The 9686-nt window shown below is 49.0% G+C and overlaps 4 protein-coding genes across 5 annotated transcripts; 2 read left to right on the top strand and 2 right to left on the bottom strand.

The window, feature by feature from the left end:
* The first annotated feature begins 358 nt into the window (after window positions 1-358).
* LOC131210851 (peptidyl-prolyl cis-trans isomerase E) lies at window positions 359-1501 on the top strand. 2 transcript variants are annotated; one of them, XM_058204156.1, is made up of 4 exons: window positions 359-798; window positions 832-1014; window positions 1091-1263; window positions 1340-1501. In XM_058204156.1, exons 1-4 carry the CDS (start codon window positions 424-426, stop codon window positions 1485-1487), a joined length of 879 nt encoding a protein of 292 aa, XP_058060139.1. In that variant the 5' UTR covers window positions 359-423; the 3' UTR covers window positions 1488-1501. The 2 variants fall into 2 exon arrangements, with proteins under 2 accessions (XP_058060139.1, XP_058060138.1); XM_058204155.1 differs by having other exon boundaries at window positions 359-1014.
* A 43-nt stretch (window positions 1502-1544) lies between these two features.
* Window positions 1545-6142, bottom strand: LOC131210850 (coiled-coil and C2 domain-containing protein 2A). Its single transcript, XM_058204154.1, has 5 exons — window positions 3421-6142; window positions 3054-3346; window positions 2471-2980; window positions 1917-2404; window positions 1545-1851 (listed from the first exon to the last, which is right to left on the bottom strand). Exons 1-5 carry the CDS (start codon window positions 6140-6142, stop codon window positions 1545-1547), a joined length of 4320 nt encoding a protein of 1439 aa, XP_058060137.1.
* Window positions 6143-6798: 656 nt separating this feature from the next.
* Window positions 6799-7625, bottom strand: LOC131212440 (histone H2A.V). Its single transcript, XM_058206302.1, has 2 exons — window positions 7553-7625; window positions 6799-7463 (listed from the first exon to the last, which is right to left on the bottom strand). The coding sequence occupies exon 2, from the start codon at window positions 7352-7354 to the stop codon at window positions 6974-6976; it is 381 nt and encodes a 126-aa protein (XP_058062285.1). The 5' UTR covers window positions 7355-7463; window positions 7553-7625; the 3' UTR covers window positions 6799-6973.
* Window positions 7626-8362: 737 nt separating this feature from the next.
* On the top strand, window positions 8363-9393 carry LOC131210299 (gamma-secretase subunit Aph-1). Its single transcript, XM_058203526.1, has 2 exons — window positions 8363-8678; window positions 8750-9393. Exons 1-2 carry the CDS (start codon window positions 8457-8459, stop codon window positions 9245-9247), a joined length of 720 nt encoding a protein of 239 aa, XP_058059509.1. The 5' UTR covers window positions 8363-8456; the 3' UTR covers window positions 9248-9393.
* The last annotated feature ends 293 nt before the right edge of the window (window positions 9394-9686 follow it).

Raw genomic sequence — 9686 nt, forward strand, 5'->3', positions numbered from 1 at the left:
TTTTCACGATTTTAAACAAATTACGGAAATATACGACTTATTTACAGATTGCAATCTGTTCAGCAATAGTTTACTGTTGTTTTATTTGCGCACAGAAGGGCTTGCGGAACAGCGCACCACTTGCTTTTCATACCAAACGGGTTTTGCCAAATGAATGTTCTTGTTTACTACTGATGGAAATAGAAGAAATCACAACGGCTAAATAAGTTTAGACCCATCCTTAAGCAGTATTCGGGATAAAAATCGATGAAAAATAAAATTGCCTTAGCAAATACTCTGCGTTAGACAGTTAAGTTTGTTTGTTTACCTCTTTGACAATTCGCTCGGATGGCATTCTGCGAAAGAAGCCAAGCAGACGCGATTGTGTGGTTAAAATATTGAAACGCCGGTTGAGAATTATCGTATTGCGGCCGAACCAGCTCGATGGCGAACGAGAAACGCACCGTTTACGTCGGAGGCCTTTCCGAAGAAGTAACCGACAAGCTCATCCATTCGGCGTTCATCCCATTCGGTGATCTAGTAGACATACAAATGCCGATTGATTATGAGTCGCAGAAGCACCGCGGATTTGCTTTCATCGAGTTTGAAAATGCAGAAGACGCAGCCGCCGCCGTCGATAATATGAACGATTCGGAACTGTGCGGTCGGACGATCCGTGTTAACACTGCCAAACCGCAGCGCATCAAGGAGGGCAGCAATCGGGCCGTGTGGGCAGACGATAACTGGCTGCAACAGCACGCCGGCGCCACGCTTGGGGGCAAGGACAAGAAAGCAAAAGATACGGACGGCGCCAGCGAAGTGCAACCCGTCGAACCGACTGTAGCGGAAGAGAAAAAACGTAACCCACAGGTGTACTTCGACATTCGGATAGGGAACAGCGACGTGGGACGAATCATCATGTGCTTGCGGTCCGATGTGGTTCCGAAAACGGCGGAGAACTTTCGGGCGCTCTGCACCGGCGAACAAGGTTTCGGCTATAAGGGTTCAATCTTTCACCGTATCATACCGGAGTTTGTAAGTTCCGACAGAGCTGACGTTTTGTTGCTATCACTGAAGCTTCACTGAAACGACTTTTCCCGTTTTTTTGCAGATGTGCCAAGGGGGGGACTTTACAGCGCACAATGGAACGGGCGGAAAATCAATTTACGGCAAAAAGTTTGCCGATGAAAACTTCACACTGAAACACACGGCATTCGGAGTGCTGTCGATGGCAAACTCTGGCCCAAACACGAACGGTTCACAGTTTTTCATCTGCACCGAAAAGTGAGGTTTTTGTTTTTGAAAAGCGATGAAAACTTCCCTGTAATGCTTCTTTTTTCGCTCCTCGTTTTTGTTTTAGAACTGACTGGCTGGACGGAAAGCACGTAGTGTTTGGAAATGTGATAAGCGGAGCGGACGTGGTGCGGAAGATGGAACGATGCGGCTCGAAAGGCGGCCGAGTGCAACAGAAAGTAACAATCGTAGCATGCGGGGAGATTAAAGGATGAAAGGACAAAATACATTCAAAAGCAACATGTAAGCAATTTATTCACCCCATCGGCGCCCTACGCTCTCGGCACGAGCGACATGAGAAATACCCAAACCGAGTACACGTTGCAAGGAAAATCCTTTATGTAGACAGCGAGCGCGAACTCGACGCCATTTTCTGAGTTCAGGTGTATGCCAGTGCCTTTCACCTGCGCAACGATGCTCGGCAGGTTCGTGTAAGGCATATTAATTGGAAATCCGTTGATTTTGTATGAAACGAACATCTGGCCAAAATTTTCGACCATATGCCGGTCACTGTCCGTCTCCTGGCAAGTGTCCCGCTCCAGGCTTACGAGCGTGCTTCGTAGTTGCTCGTTTATGTACCTACAAATTTAACAATTCGTAAAAAGTTGCTTCACTTGCCTTCTTCGAAATGTTGGTGTCTTTACCGATTCCATATGGTCTTCCGGTGCGTTCGCCAGGAGGCAATTTTCTTCATCACTTTTCGCTCAATTGCGCGCTGAAGGTCACGAGCCGGAAGCGCTTCCGTGAACTGGAACGTGCCCTCCTGCACACACCCCAACGGTGCTTCGTTGAACCGATTAAACAACGCCCGCCAGTAGCCGGACTTGCGTACGTCCAGCTGCGACAAAAATACACGATTCTCCTTCTGAATGTTACCCCACACGTTTCCAGAGCCCACCACCAGGTAGATACGACCCAGCGGACAGTACGTATCGGTGCTGCTGTACTTTTTGCCACTGTACGGGTCAACAATGAAGAACTCGCCGGCTTCGAGCAACAGCACAAAGGTGGTATCACCTATTAGCACACTGTTGCCAAAGATGAGCCACACGTCGTAGCCCAGTCCAAGGTAGAAGCAGGCCAGCAGTACGCCCAAGTCCTTCGGAGAGGCGCACATCATCGTTAAGATTTCCTGTCCGGGAGAGGGATGCTCGTTTCAGAGGGAGCCACTAAACATTCTTGGGTAGTTTCCCGTTACCTTGTTCGTGAGCCAGATTCCACCTAACTGCGAACACGGGTCGACACTGTGGTGCACAGGAATAAGCGACACGTAGCGTCGGATCATCATTTCCGCCCGTTCATCGATAGCAAACGGTATCGGCAGCGGTCCCAGCAGTCGCGTGGCACAAATACGCTTGCCACCGAGCAACGTAACCATCGGAGGTACGATCGCACGGGCTGGAAACTCATGTCGGTACTCTGCGTACCAGAGTGAAATTCTGGTCCGGGTTTGATCGAGCTCGACACACTCCAACCCGCCCGTATCGAGCATTGGTCGTTCGATTGGTGGCTCCAGACTGATGAACAACGAAACGTGCGTTAGTTCCCGCATATCTGGTAGGCTGGCAGTACCGGAACTGATCAAGCCAAGCGCTGTGCCATAGTTTTCCTGAATGTCCGCCGCACCTTGGTATCCCGGTGATGGTTGCTGTTGTCGGTCGTAACCAAACAAGATGGGAGGCGTTTTGATTTCAAACGTTCCCTCCAACTGTTGATGGAAATCGGAAAAGATTAGTGTCGACGAATAACCTCATCTGCTCCACTACGGCTACCACGCCCACCCGTTGGTTGAGATAGATGGTGCTGATAGGAATTCGTAGTTGTCCCAACCACCTGCTCGAAATGCGTTGATACATTTCGGTCGGTCGCGCCCGGTCGTCCTCCAGCAGGTTCTCCATGAACTCATCGTACAGATCGATGTGCAGATGTTTTCGTATTTGATCGGTGCTCACATCGAGAGGAAGTTCCAGCTGCTCGTTCCACGTGGGAGCCGTCCCGTCGGCCGTCGATGTTCGCAAGACTCGATCCTTGATTGACACCGCAATGTACGGCCGTACGTTCGAGGACCGAAAAGCTGTAAAGAACGAGGGGCCCGTTTGGAAGTAATCCTCCATCCTACGGATTCTAGAAATGTAAGGATAAACTTACACAATCGCCCATTGGAGGACATGTTGCTGTGGCGGCGGCCCTCTCCGAGCGCCGACGGATTGTCCTCGGTACGCATCGGTATACCGAACGCGCGGACGATCGTGACGACGATCTGAAAGTTCTGCGTCACATCGGTCATGCGCACCGAAGTGCGGCTTGCGGGGGACCTGCGTGATGGTTTCAGCGGACGACGGGGTCCAAATATCTCCAAGAACGCCAAACTAAGCGTTCCGAACGTTGGTACCTGATCAGCACCCACCAGTAGATTGTTGTTCACTTTGTCCTGATTCAGCACCCGGCAGTGGTTGGTGATAATTTCGTATACCTTTTGAAGATAGCGTTTGCCACGGTGGCGCTGGAGATCGATCGGATCGGTACCGAGAGTTTCGTCAATAATTTTGCGCTGCGCTTCCTCCTCGTCGTTCACAACCGCCAGTTCCCGTTCGCTTTGGGGAATGAATTTGGCATCACGGTACTTGAGCGTGCGATTGAACCGTTTGGTTAGCAGCAACAACCGTTCGTTCCGTTCGATCGTGTCCTCAGAGCAGAACGCCAGCAAATCTTCGTTCAACCGAAACTGGGCCGATTCATCAGATGGCATCAGTTTTGGAGGATCGCGATCTACCGCGAGTTCACTGGACGACTTGCGGGTCCCTGTTTCTTGCAACTCAAGCGCCTTCATCAGCACATCGAGCTCGCCTCGGCCGAGTGCTTGTTCGTCGACCCACCGGTGCACCTGGTCGCTGGAGAGAACTACGTGGCGCGGCACAACGCGTCGCCGACTCGGACTTGGGAAGGCCGACCCGGCCGGCTCCAGCCAACCTACCTTCAGCTCCATACTTCCGTTGGCGTAGGTCTGGGGTTTGTACGGTTTGCCGCACGAAAACTGATAGTCGACGAACGCACCGTCGTCGAACAGCTCGGTGCGGCTCGGAAGCGGCACAAAGATTTCCGCCCGTTTGCTTTTCACCTTCAAGCGGTTCTTTTCGAACAGGTGAACCGCCACCATTTCCGGTATCTTGGTCGTGAGCTTGATGGCGAACGAAGTGTTGAAGTCCACCAGTGCGTCACCCTGAAAATGGCGCGCTTTCGTCGACGCCACGTGGTTACCGTCGATGAACAGTTTCGCTTTAAATTGCAGCTCCTTGCCCGATCGTTGTCGCGAACGGTCGATCACTTCCGGATCGCGATGAAGAACGATGCTGAAGGGTGGTGCTTCCGGCGAGCGAAACGTTTCATCAAACAATCGTTGGAACTCGTGCCTCAGACGGGCCGGGTCGGGTTTTTTCGGTTTCACGATTGGTTCTCGCTGAGCCTCGTCGGCCGCCTCATCCAGTTCAAGATCCCGCAGGTACGCCTTGTATTCTTGCTTGTCTCGTACGTACAGCTCATGCTCTTCTTCCAGCGTTTCCTGGAGCTCCATTGTGAAACGCTCCTGCAACTCGCTGCTATCACGATCCTCTTCCGTTTCCGGGCTTGGAATAGTCAATTTAAGGCCACAATCCGTCTGTAGTTCCTTTAATTCGTCCCAAACTTCAAGCATCTGCTTGGCAACTGTGCGTTCCGTGCGTACCTCCTGGTAAACAAGCTTTCGTAGCTCTCGGCGGGCCATTTTCAGTTGAAACTCATCCAAATCCGCTTCGTCGCCGTTTTCTTCTCGCGCGCGTAGCTCCTGCAGCTTACCCTCGAGCAGATGGGTACGGTTTAAGCGTCGGATGCGGTAGTACTGGCGGTAGAGTTGTTCCAACTTTAATCGCAACCGCACAACGTCCCCGAACGTAGGATGAGCATCAAAGTGCAGCTTTCCGATCAGAATCTTCACGGTGCGCTCCATTGGCAGTTGTTCTACCGTTTGAGCAAGCGGAATCGGTTCGATGTAGAAGGGGACGAAGCTCTTGCTGCAGAAACCCCGTACCCTTTCGGTACCCACATACTGCCGGAAGTCGACCAGTTCACCGCGCGCATCGAACCATTCTTCGCGCTCTTCCTCCAGCAGCCGGTTCATGAGGCGGTTCTTATTGGCCACACTCACATTCGGAGGAACGAACGTTGTGGAGCTGCTCCCTCTTTCCTCATCCACGGTCTCGCCTGCTCCGACGATGCTGACGGTTGAATCAACCCGTATTTCCTTAAGCATCGTTCTCGACGCGGAGAAACCGCGTCCTGGTTGATAGTACAGCAAGTTCTCGTCGAGAGTGTCAAGCTTTTGCGCTTTCCATGGAACCACCACAACCGCGGAATCGTCCGTTTGAAAGTAGGACGACGCTAGGTGTGTGGGAGTGTCTTCCGGATCTTCGTTGGACGAAGACGACTTCACGGGGGAGGATCTCTTTGGGTTTCCCGAAGCGGAGGTAAGCGGATCGTCCAAAGAATGATGGTCTTGCGCATCGTAGAAGACTTCATCGGGAAGTGTGTCGGTAAAGAAGAGGATTTCTCGATCCTCCTTGTGCAACTCTGGCTTTCCTCCAGCTCCAAGTGGCGCACCGAACCTTTCCAGCGAAGCCCTCACTTCACGCTCTTCCTGCACGAAAGATGGATTGAGCTTCGATCGGCGCACTTTTCGCTCCTCCTGCCCTGCCGGAAGTGGGCCAGTCGGCGGTGGTGCTGGTGACGTACTCGTTGGCCGCACGGTGCTCTCGGTTCGACCGGATATCGCCTTCGCGTGGCGCCTATAACGATGGCGTGTGCGGCGTTTGCGTGGAGAGTTTGGCCTATCACTCATGTTCACGTTCCAACATACAATTATAGAAACAATTGTCGCAAAACAATTGTGCCTGCGACTGTTTCTCTTTGTCGTAGCAACCGGTTGCCATAGCAACAACTGAACTAAATTCAATTTACCAACGGACAGTCGTCAGGGTGCCGCTGTAAGAACGGAAAAGAAGAAGAAAGAGTTCTTTTGGGGTTTGGCCATCCTTTGCAGTAAATATTGTTTTATTTGCGATATCTTAGGATTAGGATCACTTTTGACTTTTCGATTATAGAAATGTAGCGTTAATGCAATGATGACCGGTCGTCGTCGAAACTACTTACCATACAACAGTTCAAAGGCGGAAGATTTTAAAAATATTTTCATTTACACAAGCCGAATCGTCGTAGCTTTCTTCCTTTTTAATGTAAATGAAAGCGATGCCCTTTAGTGAAAAATTACAAAAATCAACATTTTAAATATAATTGTTTTATTTTATTCAAACATGCTAATTAGCATGACAGAAGAAATTGAACGCCTCACTTTTTGTGCCAAATTGCAAGTGACAAAGGTGCCTGAAAAAAGGACAAATTACTTCTCTTATTATGTTGCATATAATGCCGCCACGCAGCGCGCGATGAAACAGCATATCTTATCGCCAAAGCCAGCCCGAAAGAATGGATAAGCCGTTTTTACACTCTATTGAAGGGGGAATTTATTGACATTTTACCAACGCTTAGTTCTGGCGCCAAATTCGGTACTGTCAAACGTCAGATCCGAAGTGGTTACCGCTTAATAACAAAAAATAAAATTGTAAATAATGCATACACACATCTTAAAAGAACTAGAATCGCGCGGGAAAATTTACTCCGGGCCACCCTTCTTGCCGATCAAGGATTTGTGAATGTGTGGAATAACGCCGCCGCCAGCGATGGTTGCCTTAATCAAGCCGTCGAGCTCCTCGTCTCCGCGAATGGCAAGCTGTAGATGACGCGGTGTGATGCGCTTCACTTTCAGATCCTTCGACGCGTTCCCAGCCAGCTCGAGCACCTCAGCGGTCAGGTATTCCAGAATGGCCGCCGAATAGACGGCAGCCGTCGCTCCGACGCGTCCGTGGTTGGTGGTGCGATGCTTCAGATGGCGATGCATTCTGCCGACGGGAAACTGCAATCCGGCACGCGCCGAACGCGACACTGCTTTGGCCTTGGCTTTGCCCGAATCCTTTCCCGCTTTTCCTGCCGCCATTTTACGATCGTTGAACGCTTCGCTTCGCTTCTTCTGCAGATCAATGCGCCTAAGTAAGGGACGCTTGCGTTCGGTGCGCGTTCGTGAAGATGGAAAATGCGTTCAAAAGCTGCAAGCACACGCATTCACAGTTTCAAAGATCGAGTTTCTTTCCGTTGAACACGCACAACAAAAACACACTTTTCCGCCTTTTCCTACCTGAAGCCAACTGGATATGCCAGAACTATTCGAGGCTGCACAGAACACGTCCGCTTCACTTCACTGCTTGATGAGAACTGTGCGGGGTTAGGGGTACTGCGATGCGAAAACTGGAAATTGGCTTGGCTGTCAAGCCTGGTCAATCGACGTCAAATGTCAGTGAGGCCTTTTCGCCCATTTCTATGCAATGCTGTGAAAAAAGTATTTTGTTTGTCGCAATTTATTGAAATCGCTTACAGATTTTTATATATAACAAATCTGCTTATATCACGAAAAGCCTAGATGCATATTTATTTCAGCAGCACATGTTGCTGATTCGTAGTGAAAAATACGTTACACACTGGGGTCTTCATAGTTTTATGAATGCTATGCCAAGCATTGCAAGTATTGGTTGCAAGAAACGTACTAAAAAGTTTATTGTTTTCCAAGTAGTGCTTGGGATTTTTATATTTCCTCGTTACCACGCCTTTTAATTTCATTTTCTGCGTTATGGTTTTCAACCCACTGAACGCGAGTTGACGTTTAAAAGCCTTTTCAACCGAAATTATACCAGCTAGCATCGCTACCAAATTAGACCAGACTAAGGACAGCTCGAAATCTCCATTATCAAAACGCTTTGCTTTGAATGATGAAATATTATGAGAAATTGCAAGGCAAGGGCGTCCTTATCGAAATTCAATCACCACTGAATCTTATTAGTCTCCAACTTGTCCCTAAATGCAAAAGAAATGTTGTTCGCGAAATGGACTTGTTGTCAATTTTAGCATCGGATGTCAAAAGTTTGTTTACATTTACTTCAGTTAAGAAAAAGCGAAAACTTTGCCATACCCGACAAAGGTTTTCCGAGAATTACAATTACTCTTTGCTAAGGAACGCCCAACGGAAATCAATCGTTTCGATTACGATGACGGTGGCGGAATTTTTTGGCTGTAGCTTCCTCGCATTCGGTCCACCGGTGGCAATGTTTGCGCTCACGATAGCCCACGATCCCATCCGAATTATCATCCTGATAGCAGCTTCCTTTTTCTGGCTCGTCTCATTGCTACTATCTTCGACCGTGTGGCTTGCAGTTTATCCGATTTCACCGCAGCTAACATTCGGTCTGATTTGCTCGGTTTTTATTCAGGTAAGAAGGAAACAATAGAAGATCGGCCGCAGCAGCTAACGTTTGGCTCACTTCCAAATATTCGTTTGCAGGAAGCATTCCGGTTTCTGATGTACAAGGTTCTGCGCAAGACGGAAACTGGCCTGCAAGAGGTAACGGACATTGTGCGGATCTCTGACTACCGGCACATTCTGTCCTATTCATCCGGGCTCGGATTCGGTATCATCAGTGGCGCGTTTTCGCTCGTTAACATTTTGGCCGATTCCGTCGGACCGGCTACGGTTGGACTGAAGGCGGGTTCGAACGTTTTCATGCTCACCAGTGCCGCTCAGTCGCTGGCCATGATTCTGCTGCACACTTTTTGGGGCGTAATCTTCTTCCATGCAGTAGATGTGAAGAATTATTACCACGTCGGATACGTCGTTGCCAGCCATCTGTTCGTTTCGTGCATTACGCTGCTCAACACTCAGCAGCTGTTTGGCGTAACGCTTAGCGTTTCCTATCTGGTATTGGCCATCACGGGAACGATCGCATATCAGGTGGTCGGTGGGACGGCCACCTCCTTCCGTAAATTTGTCACTTGCAAGTGAAGTGCGCTCTCATACCGTCCGTATTACAAAACTAAACATGTAACCGACACAACTCATCGATGGTAATCACCTCTTATTTGATAAGACAATTAATGTTCCCCAAGTAAATTACTTATCTACTTAATTATTTCCGATAAATAAAGAAAAACAAGTTATATTTTATTTTATCACACTTTATTCTTCGTTTAATAAACCATGTATCGCTATTGCTGGAAGTCGGTGGAGAACCCATCCTAGTTTTTCGTCGCTGGCGGCAAAACTGGCGAGTGACAGTTCCTTCGTCCGTGAAAGTACTGTGAAAAAATATAATAAGCATATAATATAATAGCATATATAATAAGCAAGCAAAAATAGCATTTCGAAACGATAGTGGTCGATTAACGATTGGTGGTCAAGAGATACACTACAAGAGTGTGAACGTTATTCAGATAGGGGAGAA

The sequence above is a fragment of the Anopheles bellator genome, chromosome 2 (assembly GCF_943735745.2).
Source record: "Anopheles bellator chromosome 2, idAnoBellAS_SP24_06.2, whole genome shotgun sequence".
Classification (NCBI taxonomy): domain Eukaryota; kingdom Metazoa; phylum Arthropoda; class Insecta; order Diptera; family Culicidae; genus Anopheles; species Anopheles bellator.

Coding starts and splice junctions, on each gene's coding strand:
- LOC131210851 (XM_058204155.1), top strand. CDS start 424: ATGGCGAACGAGAAACGCACCGTTTACGTCGGAGGCCTTTCCGAAGAA. Junction 1,015..1,090: donor ACCGTATCATACCGGAGTTT/GTAAGTTCCGAC, acceptor GTTTTTTTGCAG/ATGTGCCAAGGGGGGGACTT. Junction 1,264..1,339: donor TTTTTCATCTGCACCGAAAA/GTGAGGTTTTTG, acceptor TTTTTGTTTTAG/AACTGACTGGCTGGACGGAA.
- LOC131210850 (XM_058204154.1), bottom strand. CDS start 6,142: ATGAGTGATAGGCCAAACTCTCCACGCAAACGCCGCACACGCCATCGT. Junction 3,347..3,420: donor GTCCTCCAATGGGCGATTGT/GTAAGTTTATCC, acceptor CGTTCTTTACAG/CTTTTCGGTCCTCGAACGTA. Junction 2,981..3,053: donor CCATCTATCTCAACCAACGG/GTGGGCGTGGTA, acceptor TTCCATCAACAG/TTGGAGGGAACGTTTGAAAT.
- LOC131212440 (XM_058206302.1), bottom strand. CDS start 7,354: ATGGCGGCAGGAAAAGCGGGAAAGGATTCGGGCAAAGCCAAGGCCAAA.
- LOC131210299 (XM_058203526.1), top strand. CDS start 8,457: ATGACGGTGGCGGAATTTTTTGGCTGTAGCTTCCTCGCATTCGGTCCA. Junction 8,679..8,749: donor TTTGCTCGGTTTTTATTCAG/GTAAGAAGGAAA, acceptor ATTCGTTTGCAG/GAAGCATTCCGGTTTCTGAT.